At 43.2% G+C, this 17,147-nt stretch overlaps 1 protein-coding gene across 17 annotated transcripts in view; it reads left to right on the top strand.

The window, feature by feature from the left end:
* The window catches only part of LOC100921442 (leucine-rich repeat flightless-interacting protein 1), a 165,665-nt gene that overhangs the window by 111,512 nt on the left and 37,006 nt on the right, over positions 1–17,147 (top strand). For 10 of the 17 annotated variants that reach the window (XM_031968224.1, XM_031968228.1, XM_031968223.1 and 7 more), the window contains 4 exons: positions 2,614–2,661; positions 4,628–4,672; positions 5,351–5,401; positions 12,673–12,711. The exons of 1 other annotated variant lie outside the window; for it this stretch is intronic. In XM_031968224.1, coding sequence (XP_031824084.1) covers positions 2,614–2,661; positions 4,628–4,672; positions 5,351–5,401; positions 12,673–12,711 — 183 coding nt within the window. The remainder of the gene's footprint in view (positions 1–2,613; positions 2,662–4,627; positions 4,673–5,350; positions 5,402–12,672; positions 12,712–17,147) is intronic. 6 more of the 17 variants (XM_031968236.1, XM_031968235.1, XM_031968233.1 and 3 more) reach the window with 4 other exon arrangements.

The following is a 17,147-nucleotide window of genomic DNA, read 5'->3' as shown; positions in this document are numbered from 1 at the left end:
TAATTTGATCATTAATTTATTTGATTAATTAGAAGGCTTAATGTGAATTAATTATTTATTTAATTGTCAGCGCACACACAGTTCATTAAAGGTCAAAGGATCAGCGGGGAAGGGAAAGGAATAAATATTTGTTAAGTGCCTACTATGTGCCGAGCATTGAGCCAAGTGCTTTACACATGTTATCTCTTCTAAAAGCTTCGTGATCCCCTTTTTCAGTTGGGGAAACTGAGGCAAATAGTGTAAGTGACTAGAGCTCCAAGGACCTAAATTTGGCTCTCCTTTTGTAGCCTCAGGATCATCAGGAGGCCTCTAGTCTGGGCTCTCTCAGGGTCACACATGTGTGTTAATGGTAACATGGGAAGCTAGGTCTTTCCCCCCAAAAAAGTTCTACATGGAGGAGATTCTGCCCATTTCATGTTACAGATTAACAACAGAGCCGGGTCCGCTGCAAATGGAGCCGGCCACGAGGGGCCGAGGCAGAAAATAGAAACAAAGGGAAGGCGAAATGCGATGTGACACTCGGGGCTTCCAGAAGGGCTTTCTTATAATAGCCTCGTGTTTCCCTCCTCTTGCCGTCCCCTTTATTTTTCCAAGGCCCCTGTGAGGGCAGCAGATAAACCTGCTGTCCAGATGTGTAACCTGAACCCCAGGGCAGCAGACTGGTTGGCTTTCCTGGCCGGGAGCAGGCCTGGGCCAGGAGATTGCAGACCAGTTGTCTTCAAAATCCCAGGTCTCCCAGGCGAGACCCTCCCCTGGCCGGGCCCCCACCTCCCGTTTCCGTCCCTCCCCCAAGTATCTGCTGTGAGAGTGGTCAGAGTGTCTCCAGGGAAGGAGGATTTGGGCTCAGGCAGACCTTGGCCTGGGACTTTTCCTCTGGTCTCCATCCTGGTGTATTTTTAAATCCCATTTACATCAGCCCATTGGCTTTTTCCTCTGTGTTCCCCGTTACCATTGTCACCGAAAGAAAGAAATCCAACCATTTTAGGACAGAGAGGTTGTAATCCAGCTGCCACGCAGCAGCCAGGCCAAAAATAGCAGCCGTGTGCTTCGGCCGTCGTCGGCCAGTCCCCGAGTGTGGGCTGGGGGAGGTCGGCACTTACTCGTTTTCAAATCACCCGGTCCTAGAGTGGGGGAGACAGAAACCTACATCCTCACACACACACTCACACACACTCACAAACACACAGACACACACTCACACTCACACACACACACAGACTCACACATACACACACAGACTCACACACTCACATACAGACACACACTCACACACACTCACACATTCACACACACACAGACTCCCACCCACACACTCACAGACACACACACTCACATACACAAACACACACACCCTCACACTCTCACACACTCACTCACATACACACACAAGGCCCAACCTTAGCGGGAGCCTGATCCTGTCTTAGTTTTAGTTGAGGTAGAAATGAGCAGGTGTCTTTAATCATGGGAATCACAGACACTCCTGGAGCTGGAAGGCATCTCAGAGACCATCAGTTCAACCCCTGCATGTTACAGATAGGGAAACTGAGGCTCAGGCAGGCCCTAAGGGATTCACTTAGGGTCAAAGGAATGAACAGTTTAGAAACAAACATTTCTAAAGCATCCTGGAAGTCACTCACTCCAACTTGAACCCTTATCCAGTGACATCAGCCCAACTTTTTACTGAATCTTGCTTCTGCCCGGTCTGTTGGAAGAGGATCAGTCCTAGGACTGCAGCCTCCTTCTTCTGCCCTGTCCGGGGGTCATCGGCCACTTCTCAGTCCTCCTCCTCGGGAGGCCCCCTTTAATTAGTGCAGAATCAGGGGTGGAGGAGATTCCCTTGGGACTCATGCCGAGGGCCTTCACCACTTTATCCCACTCTTGCTGTAGAGCTGGGATTCTTCACCCTTTGGGAGCTGTAGGAATACCTTGCGCAGTCGGGGGAAGTCTATGGGCTCCTTCTCAGAGTTATGTTTTTAAATACATAGAATCACAAAGGAAACCAATTCTGTGGAAATAAGGACGCCATTTTCCCCCTTGCAAATTCTGAAATCTCAGGGTTCAGTGGACCCCAGGTTCAGTTAGAAAGGGAAGCAGCAATTAGACCTTAGTATCTAATAAAACGTCCAGGCTAGTTCCTCCTGGTGGGGATTTTGATACTGAGGCTCAGCCAGGAAGCCCAATGGCTGCTCCTTAACCCTTTCTTGCCCCATTCTGCTGGTGAACCCCAGACCCAATAGCATCTCTTGGCTTATGCTTATCTTGCTAAGTGTGTTTGCTTGAAACGATGCCTTCCTTTAACCCCCAGGCCTCAGCGGGACTTGTGAAGGAGCTTCTTACTTCCTTTCCATATTCTTGCCACAAAAAGGAGACAGACGGGCCATCCTTTTGCTCAGGGGCTCTTCTAATCAAAACCTCCCCCCTGACTGGGTGGCGGGGAAGGCCCCTCCCTGACGCTGCCAGGCTGTTTGCTAGTGTAGCATGCTTGCTGGATTCATCGTGCTTTTCCCCTCCCCGGCTCTGTGGGGTGGGCAGAGCAGCGCTCTGGAATTGCATGTTGGGACGCCGTACAGCGCTGATGTCTCTCACCTAATTTTCTTTCCTTTCTGTCTCTAGAAATATTATGGGCTGGATACAAAATGGGGTGACATCGAGCAATGGATGGTATGCTTCTGTGAAAAATCCACAATAGTTTCTCATTTAATTGTTCTCCCTTTAATAATGTAGGACTTCCCTGCCATTGAGCTGTTTAAAGATTGATGAGTTTCTTAGTAGGCTTGTGGCAACATGAGTAATCAAATATTCCGAAAGCTGGGTTTTTTCATAGAATTGTTTTTGCAATTGCTCTCTTTCCTTTTCTTCCCCTGGAAGACTCTCCTGTAAGAAAATCCATTGAGCCCCATTATAAAACAAAAATGGAACCCTGGTGACATTTAGAAGAAAACCGAGGCCATTTATTATTCATTTATGTGAGTTCCTGGGGTGAAAATAACTGATCATTCCATTGCAGCAGGAATGGTCAGAGGACCAGTCATAATGGCCAATCCCAGGGTCCTCCTCCACAAAATAAGCCCCACATAGAGCTTTGTAAACTGAGCTCACATAGATCCTTCTAGTGGTGATTGGGAACAAGCTCGGGGCATGTCACGTCCCAATTTGAGAGACTCGGCAAAGATCCCACTGGGCGCTTGGCCCCAAGCGCCCGCGTCCCCTTAGCTATACATGAACCAGACTCAGTGTACAAAGAGAGCCGAGGGAAGAGCTCAAGGTGAGTTCAACTCAAGAAGAATCTGGATTTGGGATATTTTTTAAAAGAAGCCATTTCTTAATTGGGAATGAGGGAGAAGGGAAGAGACGGTCAGTTAGCTCTGGGCAGGTGAGGGTGGCCCTCTGCTGTCTAGTTTTTTTTAACTTGAAAAGTGATTCTAAGAAAAATAAAAAAGGAAGGAAAAAACGAAAATCTGATCTGTAGAAGTCATCGGGTCCTTGTCTAACCTATGGAATCAGTCCCTTTTCCTTTACCCCTTCCCCTGGGCAACCCTCAACTCTCCAATATTATAAATTAAAATACTGATCAGGTTTGGTAGAAAGAGATCCTTGGGCCAGTGTACTCACAGGCCACAGGTCCATGTTTGCTGGAGGTAAATCGTATAGAGAAGAACCAAAACTTTCCATTCTCTCATGATTGCTTCTGGGTGAACAGAGGCCCCTCGCAAACTGCTGCTGCAAAAAGAGATGACTTGCAGTAATTAATCTTTAGGCCTGCAAAGCCCCTTGGGGAGAAGGAGCAGCCCTTCATCTTGCGGTAGGGTGTATACAAATATTTTTGAAAGGAAAACTCAATTTTTCTCACAAAATCATGGCAGCCCTTTGTGTGAGAGACAGCAGGGCAGTTTCTGGAGCACAAAAAGAAGAAGCAGATTGCTTCTATTAGTGCAGAGAAAAAAAATGTTTTGTGCCCTTGTCAACAAACTCCAGGAGAAATGTGGGCATCTCTATTGTAAACAAGCAAAGTGTTATGGGCTGTGGCGAAGGAATGGGTCCAAGCCTATTAAGTTTAGTATCCGGGTATCCTTGCCCACTGACTGCTGAGTAATTTGCACTAGAGTGCAGAGCCCTGCCTGCCTCCACTAAGGTTCTACCCCATCCCTTTTAGCATTTGTTAGTACAAGAAGTGCTGCCAGTTGTGGTTGCTTTTACTGCCCCTGAAATCCCTGTCAGAGTCTTCCACTGTAATGCAATAAATAAAACTTTGTGGCACAAACTCTTAGATGCCAAAGTAAAGAAAGGGGAGACAGAGACAGAGAGAGAGACACGGAGAGTGAGAGACACAGATCGACAGACAGACACGCAGAGAGAAAGAAAGAGAAAGAGAGGAAGAAAGAAGGAAGGAAAAAAACAACGGTGATTTGACATTCGTAGCACAAATGTTATGTTGCCTCCCCCCCCCCCCAAAAGAAAGAAAGAAATACAGGAGGTAGATTATAGCTTTCTCTTAAGGAAGTTAGCCCCACTGTTTTGTCTCATTAAGTTTCTACCTTAAAATATCAAGGCTTCTTTTTTCCCCAAAACATTTTTGACATTTCTGCTTTCAATCTTTCACTGTTTTCTTCTTCTGTTGCTTCGTTAGGAAGAGAGCGAGCGATACTCTCATAGATTCCGAAGAAATCCATCGGTTAGTACGGTCTTTGTTCTTTCCTTCGTCCTTTGCCCAGAACCGATGTCTTATTTGTGCTTGTGGTTGCTAAAGTAAACATTGACTTCCATGGTCCTCTTGGAAGGAAGTGACTGATCTTGTGGCTGAGTGTGGGCCGTGACTTAGGCCGATACTGGGAAAGCTGCTGGGGACGTTGTGCCTTAACTTTTGTTGTTTTTTAGAAACGTTTGGAAGCTTTGGTTATTAACAAGATACGGATGGTAGCTTGTGTGTGCTTCCCCGTGTTATCTTTTTGCCTAATGAAAAAAGAAGAGATGTTTTTATGATATATTGAATATGTGTATTTATAAGTTACCACATTGCATGAAATAATTTCATTTCAAGAAAGTGAGCATAGTAGATCCTGACAGAATCAGATGGAAACAGGTGTGTACCAAGGCAGTGGGCAGAGCCGATGGATTATTTGGGATCCATCTGCTTTGTTCCTTGAGAATGAAGATACTCTCCTTGTGATCTGTCACTCACCTGATTCGTGAATTTTATCCATTTAATCATTAGCTTGAATCAAATCCGATTCTGTTGTAAATCCAGCCGGTGGGTTTGCTTTGTTTCCCTCTGAGATTTGGGCATTGATATCATCATTTGTGTGATTTCTACCATTTCATGTGTTTCTTTTCATCCTTTCTTTTCCAATAGGCTTCTGATGAAGATGAACGCATGTCAGTGGGTAGTCGCGGAAGCCTGAGGGTTAGTAACCAAATTATTTAGTGTGCACGCTTACTTATGCCTTGTAGAAACTTTCTGTTTTCTCATTAGAAGTTCAAAAATCTTACTTCTAGGTTTTCTAATCTAACCTCAGGGTTATACTCATGATGAATCACATTATAAAGAATCCTTTGTATCCAAGCTATTTGCAAGTCCCTACAGGTAACATGCCATATAGAAGCATCAAGGATGGTCATATCCACTTCTTTATGAGGAACAGTTCTGCTCCAGTGCCTCTTGAAATTGAAAAGTTTTTTTTTTTTTTGCCTGAACAAAATCAATGCAGCTAGAATAAGAAGAAAACCATTGAGTAGGAAAAAAATGGTTCCATCAAATATTCCTTGCCTTACGCAAGTGAAATGGTCTGTATAATAGGTTGAATATATGTATATTATATAATATTATATAAATATGTACATATAGAGAGATTTAGGTATGTAGTTTGACTTTTCAATTTTTTTTTCTTTACTCAGTGGTTTCTCTTATTTCAGGGGCATTTATGTTATGTATGTAAAGGTTTCTTGAAAACCCTTAGGGGGAAAATAAATGCCCACTTAATCACTTTTCAACATAAACATTTCCATCCTCAACTGTATAGAGAATTGACACAAATATGTAAGACCAAGAATAATTCCCCAATAGATAAAAGGTCAGTTTCCAAAAGAATTTTAATCAATATGAATAAAATGCTTCAAATTACCAATAATAAAAAAAATGTCGGCTGACAAACTGAGGTTAAAGGCGTCCTCCCTCATGATTTGGCACTGAGAACTCTTGTTTTTGTGGTTCCTGCACAGTTTTGTAGCTGCCACTTGATCTCTTTCCCTTCTGTTTCTGTTGTTGCCCTGGAGAGGTTACCAATAACACCAAATACTTTCAAATGTCTTTTACTTGGAAACTGCAGCTTCCATTTGCGACTTAAGAAAACAAGCCCAACCTAGAATTATGGTTTGGAGCGTGAATGATGCCAGATACTTTCCTAATTTGTCCAGAGAGCCTGCAGAAGCCTCAGCAGTGTTTGAACACGCCAGTTGTGATAACTAGCCTTGTGTCTAGAGCAGATCTTGGATACTGACATATTTGGACAAAGGCTCTGTCCTGGGAAGACCGGCTATAAGCTTCTGGAGGGCAGGGGCTGTTTTGTTTCTGCATTCTCATGTTTTCAGAGTAAGTGCTTTGATCAGTACTTGCTGTAGAATGGAATCCTGTAATGTAATTGCTGTTGAGTGACATTTTGATAGATAGTCGCTTTAAGATTCAGAGGATCATGGGATTTGGAACCAAGAAAGCTTGGGTGATCCTGCAGTCCGATCCCTCCCATTTTACAGATCAGGAGAGTGATTTCTCCAAAGCCTCTTCCATTGTAAGGAGGAAGTTTTCCCCAGGTCCCTGCCTCCCAATCTAATGTGTCATTTCTGTTGTATTTTGCTGGGTCTATTATGTAAAGTAAAATGGGGGAACATTGGATCTGTTGTATGACGATAGGAATCACATAGTATTTGGTCTTACCTAAAAAGCCTATATCGTAGTTAATGAAGTATAATGTACTTTCTTAATTAAGATGGGTGGTTGATTATTTAGCCTGTTAAACTGGAATTGATTATTTTTTCTTCCTGAGATAATGTTTTCATAAATCTTCACAAATCCTCTTGATCACATCAAATATACTTTGAGACTTGAAGTGGAGAAACTGAGATGTTTTTATTTCCTCTTTAAGTCAGCAAACTGACCTGTGGGTGCCTGCTAGCAGATTTCTTTTTCTGAAGCAAGGGCACATCTCATCTGTAATAACAAGGATTAGCACTTAATAAACTCGTGTATTGTATCAATGAACTAGATTAAATTTTTTTCACCAATCTGATCCTATTTTTACACTTAAAACCCCTCTGCTCCCCTCAGACTACATCAAAATCTGTCAAAATTCTTTATAGCACTAAAAAGTCATGTGGGTAGCATTTTTCTTGGTTGTTTCAAGTATCCCCTGAGTATGGACAAATAGTGACCATCTTCACTGGCAAGGGTGAGGTATCGGGGTGGATTCGTGTCTTGTAACGTACTGTCCCCAAATGGAAGGAGATTCTTTTTGCTGAATCTCTTCAAAGACAGTAAGTGGTGTTGGGAAATGCAACTGACCTGCTTTGAGTAGTACCTTCTGGAGGGACTGTAATAAATGTTGTAGCCACTTATACTTAAAGATTTTAAGGAAGTTATTATGGAATTATTGGTGGGAATCAGTGACTATTATATCCAAATGAACCCAATCCTAAATTCCTATTTGGAACAACAAAGAGTGAAATCTTGCCCTTTCCTTTATGAAGGAGCTCTGGGCACTCAGGAGGACCTGAGTCATTGAATTCTGCCTCCCATACTTTCAGTGTTTGGTTTATAGGAGTTCAATATATGTTTTTTTCATCGACTGACTGTGTGAAGTTGGCAAAGTCATTTAACCTCTCTGTGCCTCAGTTTCCTCATCTATAAAATGGGCATGTTGGACATGCTTCTGGGATCGTCTGACAGTGATATATAATTGTTTAGTAAGGACTGGATTTCCTTCCCAAAACAGACTGAGGGAACTCATTATTTGCCAATGAGATCACTTAGCCACAGCTCATTAATCTCCCTTGCTCCTCCTCCAGAAAAGTGGGCAAGTCACAAACTAGCCCACCTAGATGCCCAGACGAATGCTCTATCACTCTCTTTATAAGATGAACACTGAGGCTAAAAAAATAGAGGTGTTAGGATTAAATTGTTTAAATTTTTGAATGGAGCTCAAACAAACGTTTTATTTCTGTTGGAAGTGAATTTAGTTGAACAAAGTGTAACTTATTTTTTAGAGCACCATTCCTGGTACCACACTGAAAGCCTGGGAAATCTGGCCTTTTTTTCCTTCATCCATGATATAGGAGATTGATCCATCTTGGTCCTTTCTTCCATCTTGAGATTTTGTTTCCTCTAGGGCTTTCCCTGTCCTGATAATGTCTTCATATGTTGCAGAAAGAGACAGATATCTCAGGACTACTCCAAAATTTTTCAGGGTTCGGCCTACGAGTAAGTTTCAGCAAATAGCTTTCCTCTGGGCAGCTGATTAAGTTTTTTCCCATCCCTGTCTTTATTCAAAATAAAATTCATTTGGTCTCTGGTGAAAAATAACAGCTCGAGGGCACGAGGAATCTCTTTAGACTGCAATGCAGTCATTGTGGTCACTGCTATGATGCCCTATCAATTACCCAAGGAAGCTGACTTAGCATGCTTCCTTCCCAAGGACACAGAGTGTGATGAGGCACAGTGAGCCAGGCCCTGCCCAGTATTGAGCCCCATTCCTAGAGTTTCTGGGGTCTGTTGTCCATGTGACTGGAAAAAATTTCTCAGGAGGATCTTTCATGGGACTGTGCTTAAGAAGAGAATTGTTCCTTTCCCTAGATACCGATAAGTGCATTAAGCATTATCCAGAATCACTCTCGGATTTTTGAGGGGCCTCTTAAGGGCCTTTCCTGAACAAAGATCCCCTCTACAACATACCTGACAGTGGATATCCAGCCGTTGCTTGAAGCCCTTTAGTGAGGGGGAACCCACTACTTCCTCTGACAACCCAGTCCACTTTTGGACAGCTCCGTCCAGTTAGAGTTTTTCCCAGACCGTGAGCCTGAATCTGTATCTCTGAGCTCTCCTATCCCCATCCTCGCTGGCAGCCCTCTTTCTCTATTCCTGGTTCTGCCCTCTAAGTCCAAGAAGAATGGGAGGCTGACTCCTCTTCTTCAGGACAGCCATTTAGACATTTGGAGACAGCTCTCCACTGTCTCCTCTTCCCACCATCTACCTCACGGCATCTCTTCTCTAAACATCCTGATTCCTTCAGCTTGTCCTCAGACTGCATGATGTCCAGGCCCTCCGCTATTTTGATTGTCCTTCTGCATATACTCTCCCCTTTTCCATTGCCCTTAAAATTTGCCAGAACCAGACAACATTCAACAGATGTCTGAGCAGGGTAGAGTAGAGCAGAGACTCTTGTCTCCCTAATCCTGAATTTTGGGGAAGTGAGATAAAGGTCATTTCTGAACTTGCAATTTTATCCCTGCAGGGACTTTGGGGGTAGAAATTTTCTCCATCACTGAATACTAGCAACTATTTTTAAATTTGTGGTCTTGGCAGCTTGCCTGGTAAATTACTGCTGGGATCAGCCCATTCAGGTCTGTAGGTAATGCAGGTAGGATTGAAATTTATTCTATTACCTGTCTTTTAATGCTGATTCCAGCCACTTAGCACAGCATCTGTCAAAAAGGAGGCAATGGATGCTTGGCACCTGAATTATGAAGCCAGTAGCCTTCTAAGCAGCCATGGCATCCATTAACCCATCCAAATTGCCATCCATACTCTCTCTGGAGCAGTATCTCACATTTGTGATGTTGAATTTTTGGTCCTCTCGATGACTTTACATTTAGCCCTGTTGAATTTGACTTTCTCGGATTTGACCTTTCTTTCTTGTATAATTTATTGAAGCCAGACTCTTTCTCTCATCCATTATATCAGCTACTCATCTGTAGTATCTGCTAGTTTGCCAAATCCATGATCCACTCCTTTATCCAAGTGATGGAAGAAAATAGGAAACCCCATGTTTCCCAGCACACATCCGTCATCCTTCCAGGCAGCACCTTCATAGCTGAAATTGAGTCACTAATTAATCATTCTCAGGGTCAGCCTTTTGTGTAATAGTAAGACCCTCAAAACCTCATCTCTTCTATAAGAATAGCATGAAGGAATGGATCAAAGTGGACATGCTTATTTCAACTCTAGAAAAACTAAATCTGCCATTGAGCTTCTTTTGCCAATGTAGTCTATCTGACATGACTAGATGTTCATGAAATCATGTTGGTGACTTTTTCCCAGAATTCAAGTTAAGATCATTGACTTCCAGCTTGTGAGATCTATTCTCTAGCCTTTTTTGAGTTAGACAAGATTTGCCTTCCAGTTCTTGGGCCTCTCTCCCACCCTCTGCGGCCATTCAGTCATCAGCCACAGTGACTCAGCTGTTTCCGTCATATATCCTGAGATGATTAGTTCTTCTGGACTTGGGCAGCTAGGTGACCTCTACCCTTTCCCTACTTATTTTGGGCATCGTTTCCTGTTAGCCATTTCTGTTCATGCTTTCTGCTCCAAAGATCATTCTCCTTGGCAGAAAAAAAAAAACAGAATCAAATTTAAGAGTGGAACAGCCATTTTTTGCCCTTTGTCTGGCTCCACCAACCCCGAGCAGAGGTTTTATAATCCTAACCTTTGGGGAGATGCAGTCTGGGAATTGCTGCTGCAGGTGTTGCAACCTCTGCCTCCTCGACTGCTCCAGATCCTCAAAATCCAGAAAAGAAAGCTTTCCCCTCCAAAGCCCTTAACACTCTGCCAAGTGATTCAACATCAGAATTGATAAGAATTTATCAGTAGGAATGATGCTTAAAAAAAAACTTACCATCTTCCCTGCTTATGGCCATGGGCCCTTTCCATCTGCCCTGCTACTTCACCCTCAGAACAGGAGCTTTCCTCTGCCATTTGGCTGAAGTCCTCCTGTATGCATTGTCTTCCCAGTTAAAGTAGGAGCTTCCTAGGAGGAGGGACTGTCTTACTTTTCTATGTGTATTTCTAGCACTTAGCGCAATGCTTTTGTACATAGTAAGTGTTTAATAAATGCGTTCTTATTCATCTCTCATTCGTTCAGCCATTTCCACGTGCTTCTTTTATTTCTCTTTGATTCATCTAGCTTTGTGGCTCTTTTTTTTTCCCCATCATCTTTACCAGGTTTGGTCTCCAGTGTTTTCTGGTCCAAACCCCATTATCTCTTGATGTTGCTCTCTCACTGTTTCCCTTCCCAGGTGGTTGGTCATCGAGCTGGACAACAGACCTCTCAGGGACGGCGAGGAGGGACTTCTGATGTGGGGATTGACTGGATCCCATGAGATCCTCTCCATTCAGTGTCTTAAGATTCTGAGAAACGACAGGAGCACGCTGCTCTGTATTTATTGACTTGGCCAAGAGTCAGGGGCAGCCAACACCCGGTTAATATTAATGAGACTCGAAAAATTAATAACATCCAGATTTCCTGTTATTCAATGTGGACTCATAGATTTAAAACTGCAATTAACCTCAGAGGCTGTTATTCAGCCTCTTCATTTCACAAGTGAGGAAACTGGGAGCCAAAGAGCTTTAAGTGACTTTCATACCTAAGATCCCAGATTAAAAGCTGAGAAGCACCCCAGAAGCCATGTAGTCCAACTTCCTTATTAGGAAACTGAGGTAGGGTTTAGTCATATGCAGGATCATAGACTGAGAGGTAGGAGGGACTTTAAAGTATTCTCTGGTCTGACCTCTTCATTTTTCAGATAAGGAAACAGACTGAGGGAGAGAATTCACTTGTCCCAAGATGACTCTATATAACCAATTACCTCCTAGAAAACCTAATTCTTGAATAGTTTCCTTAAGAGATTTTGTTATTTCAAAATTGGTGTAATTTTTCTTGATATTTCTATTATAAATTTATTTCTTAGAAAATAATTTAATATTCTTAGAAAATAAATTTATATTATAAATTTATTATGATATTTATAAAAAGTCAGTGATTTACATTAGTTGCTTTTTTTTTAAATAAGAAATGATCCTAGGAATTTAATACATCATAGATTTATAAACAGAAAGGACTTCAGGATTCATCTGTTTCAACCCACCTATTTTACAAAGGAGGAAACTCAGCCCCAGAGAGAAGCAGAATGGTTGCCTCTAGTTATATAGGTAGCAAGTTTCAGAGGCAAGTCCTCAATTCCAAAGCTAGGCCACTTTCCACAATGCACCTTAATTAAATCTATTTCCTGTTAAGGAGAGTGAAAATGTTCAGGGCTACACTGCTTCCACTTCTGGGAAATTAGCAGGGCTTAACACACAGAAACTTGATATTCTTTTACCTTCCATCTTGGTACATTAATTTTTTTTTTCCTGAGGCAACTGGGGCTAAGTGACTTGCCCAGAGTCACACAGCCAGAAAGTGTTAAGTATCTGAGGCTGGATTTGAACTCGGGTCCTCCTGACCTCAGGGCTGGTGCTCTAGCCATTGCACCACCAGCTGCCCCCTACATTAACCTTTTCTGTTTCTTTCTCCTTGGCCAGAAGGTGGGAGAGAGGAGGGTTTTATTGTTCGTTCTTATTTGTCCACTATGTCTGGGGGACCCTGCCCCTCTTCTGACCTGCTTTATTATCTTCCTCGGTGCTCCTGACAGTCCCAGGCAGAGCTGGACTATGCCGGTGCCTACCCTGTGGTGAGAGTCCGAATGGGCCCCTGTGTGTGAATATAACCCACTCGCGAGGCATGCGACTAACATCACTCACTTGCCGTCTCTCCCGGTGATTTAGGGACATGCATGGAGCTCAGCCAGAGGGCCTAGGCCTAATGTAGTGGCAGGAGCCTCAGAGGCAGATAGTACCACTCCCTTCATTCTTTACAGGAAAACTTCATTATTTAAGGAAAGTGAGACCCAGAGGGAGGCAGGATCTGAACCCAAGCCTTCTGGCTCCAGAGCCGAGGCTCTTTTCACTTTTAGGCTGCTAAATAATGGAACGTATTTTCCCACCACGTTTCATAGAAGAGTTTGATTTAACACGTGTCCCAAAGATTAATAGCAAAACAGTACATTGGGCTGGCAGCCACTCTGGGGATAATTGGGATTTCCATTCGAGGGGCTGCTTTTTCCCTTTGTCAAAACTGGAATCAGTGGGGACTCCCAGATCACCTTCATAGATGCCAATTGGTGCTCCTTCGGTTTCCATTAAGATTATCTGCATTTTGTGTTTTGCATAATTCCACATGTGCTTTCTCAGTGATAGGAGAGGGTGGGGAGAGAATGTGGAACTCAAAGTTTTAAAAACCAACATTAAAAATTGTTTGCCACATAGCTGGGGGAGAATAAAAACCCATATTTTAAAAATTAAAAAAGGATTATCTGTATTTTAGCTCAATCACTAACATTAATAATCAAATAAAAAATTAATGATTAGCATGGACATGGTTGCTAGAAGTTAAACACTAAAAACTGCATGGTGGGCTGGGCTCGTTGTGCTCTTTGAGATGTTAACCCAGGGATTATTCAGTACTGCAGTCCTCGTGCCTTATTTCCTTTTTTTATAAAAACCCTGGTTTGTGAGAGCCTTTTTCTGTTCCTTGTTCCGTTAGGATGTTTATGGATTTGAAATCGATTTTCATTAAATTTTTCTTGTTTCCATATTGAAATCCTTTTCCAATGAAATAGCCATTTTAAAATGAGGTCTTTATAACTCGATATTTTCATGCTCAGATACATGACTCTGGAGGAATGGTGCCTTGTTGATATGATCACGACTTCTGTAAATTGAATAATCTTCCTTTAATGAACAAATGAGTGAATGAATGAATGAAAAAATGTACTAAGCTCTTACTGTAAGGCTAAGCACTGGAGACATAACTAGCACAAAGCAAGACAATTTGTACCCGGTAGGAACTCACTCTAATTGAGGGAAAACAGCACATAACTGTAGAATACATAAAAGGATTTAGGAAATCCTATGGGTGCAGCAGAGGGGCAGCTGGCAAGGGCCTCCTTCTGTTCTGGGGCAATGACTTTCTATAATCATTTAACTTGGTAGTGTTTTCTTTGTGCCATCTGCAGTTAAAAAGAAGAGTAAAATGATAGGATTTAAAATCATAAGCAAAATCTTTGCTCATTATCATCCAAGCCTCCTCATTGCACAAATCCAGATACTGAATTCTCAAGAGGTCAAATGATTTGCCCCAAGTAGACGACAAGATTCCAAGTGAGATGAAACTTTGTCGATCCTTTTGTCTCTCTATCGAGTAACAACCACCTGCCATCATCCTTTCTTACCAGCCGTTCAAGTAAACCCAGCCATTGCATTCAAAAAAATCAGCAGCACATAGGACAAAGAATCATGTAGGCTGGAAACCTTCTTTCATTAGAATTGAAAGGGCTTCTCCTCAGTTGCTAGATTCACCGAAGAGAATCATCAACTCCGTTTACTCTAGATGCCCTGGATTAAAAACGCTAGAATGTGATTTCCAAACCCATTTGTTGAAAAGTCCCATTCGCCCGGAAGGACGAGCCAGTCCAGTGGAGCTTCAGAGGCAGAGAAGGAAAGGGTGAGGAAAGCTAGAATTCCTTGCCTCTTGTTTCTATTACTACAGACCAGATTAGAAAATGGGGAGCTCCAAAGCCCAAGGAGAGCCAAGGAAGGGGTGAGCCAAGAGGCTTCATTTTATAGGGAACTTGTTTTCTCTGTTTTGGTGAGAATTGAAGGAAAAGATGCCCAGGACCTAAAGTTGGATTTCTTTTGGCTTCCACATGTAATAATTCACTTCTCTCTGAGACTATTTTGTTTATTGAAGAGATAACAAGAGAGACGGTTTAAATCTGCAGTGTGCAAATACTAGTGACATATTCCAGCCCCAGATAATCCTCCCTGAGCAGAGATGAACATGAAAAATGGTCCCCAAAACTCCTGCCGGTTGCCAATAGTTTTATCATTAAATCTTTGATTTTGGAGAGTGTCTTAAAAGCTTTTTTGGCTTTCTGTTAGAATTACTCTGAAAGTTTTTCATAGGGATTCTTATTTAACAAAACAGTGGAAAGAAAAAGTACTAGGGCCTGTGATTTTTTCCATATAGAGAACACGGAGAGGAGGAGGCTTCCTACCAGTGCCTTCTGGGAATTGATGGTCTTGGAGAGCTGCCTAGGGTTGAGAGGGGAGGAATCGTGTCCGGAGCCCCACAGCCAAGATCTCATCGGGAGGACTCGAACCCAAGTGTCCAAGGCTCCAAGGCAGAATCTCAAACTTCACCATGTAGTTTCTCTACTTGAGAAAGTGGCTTCCAAATAATTTGGTTTTTAACATAAGAATAAAACAGGGTTTGCCATGAGGAAGCTGTGATACTTCTGGGTTTGGGAATCGATCTGCTTTAACCTATCCCTTCAGTCAACTACTCTGTTTAGTAGTTATTGACTGCTGGCTGTGTGCAAGGCTTTGCACCGGTCTTTTTAAGGACCCTTGGGATAGTTTTGATTGCCAACTCCTGTTCACATTTCCTCCTGTTTATAAATCATTGTGTGTTAAAGCTATGGGGACCTTTGAAACATCTACCGCAATGCTCTTATTATGCAGATGAGGCAGCAGAGGCCCCCAAAAGTAAAGTGACCCTTCCAAGATCCATGTGATCTTGTTTCCAAACTCTACAACTCCCAGCTCAGTAGGGAAGAATTAGCATTATCAGGTGGTCGAACTGAACTGTGACCTCCAACACGGACGTGAACTCCCCAGATTGGCCAAATGCTGAACTAAACCTCAGGATGTCGGCCCTTCATCGGGCAATCAGGTTGCTAGTTCTTTCTCTCTCTAGTTACCCAGAAATTGCCATAAGGATTCAAAAAGGCCTGGAGCTGCCCATGGGGACATAAACATGGGCTCTCAAGTCAAGCCTGCTGTCTGCTTATTCCCTTTGTTGACTGCAGGGAAGCAGCTTAAAAGCCACATTATGGGATGGGCCTTCCAGAAATCAAAATCCTGAGCAGTTAGAGCCAGGAGGAGGCAGTGTAGACAGTGTCACGGGAGAATCTCTTGGAATCTGGGGCCAGGAGCCCCTTGTGCAGTTCCAGCATCCCCAGTGGGCAGCCTGGTCTGTCAGCACAGATTGCCGACCTTCCCTAAGACCTCCTCTGATGTAGACGTTGATATGGGGGCCTTGAAAGCTAGGGTAACATGAACTCCTGCAAGTCTTGCCACGCTGACATAGGTTGTATGTTGGGGACGGGCTCTTGACTAGTTAGGAACAGCCTTGTCATTTGTTGTTCAGTCTCGGTCATGTCCAACTTTTCGTGACCCCGTTGGAAGTTTTCTTGGCAAAGATAGTGGAGTGATTTTGCCATTTCCTTCTCCAGTTCATTTTACAGATGAAGAAACTAAGACAAGCAAGGTTAAGTGACCCACCCAAGGTCACATAGCTAGTACCTGAGGCAGATTTGAACTCAGACTTCCTGACTCTAGGTCTACCCATTTAGCTGCCCCAGGAACAACCTAATTTAATACAAAAAGGCTGGTACTGAGTTATATGTCCTTGGGTCATGGCAGCCCATGAATCAAATACAAAGGGGCTGGTGGTCCTGCCACTTTGACAATGGTGGAGGAGAATTGCTGATCCTCTCGATGTGAAATCAATGCTCAGTGACCAGTGAGGGGACACACACAGGAAGTGCCTCGGAGCAATCCTGCCCTTCTTGTTATAAAGGAAAGCGGAAGGTGGAAGGAAGTTCCATGTAAAGAGAAGGGATGGAAGCTCCCGGGTTCTCCTGGGAAGAGTAGGAAGGAGTCGGTATTCTAGGTTTACTGTGCATAAGAAGGCAGCAAGAAGGCTTGGTTTCAGGGAACATTTGCTCACCTCCTGTTACCTTATTCATGATGAAGAAGTTGTTGGAGAAAGATAATTATAAAAATGACTTGAGGCCGATGGACCAACGTTTGTTACAGAGAGTGAAGAGGAGAAAGTCTGAAGAACGATCCCCCTCACATGAAGTCAGCATATTCTTTGATGGCTTTAGGAACAGAAATAGGCACAGATGGGAGGAATATGAGTCACGAACGCGGAAAGAGAAAGGAGAGGAAGGGCAAAGACTTGGAAACGGCCCTTCGCTGAATCCTCAGGCCTCTGAGCCAT

Source organism: Sarcophilus harrisii, chromosome 4 (genome assembly GCF_902635505.1).
Source record: "Sarcophilus harrisii chromosome 4, mSarHar1.11, whole genome shotgun sequence".
Lineage (NCBI taxonomy): Eukaryota > Metazoa > Chordata > Mammalia > Dasyuromorphia > Dasyuridae > Sarcophilus > Sarcophilus harrisii.
The sequence above is the reverse complement of the archived record's forward strand: the minus strand, read 5'-3'. Positions and strand labels throughout refer to the sequence as shown.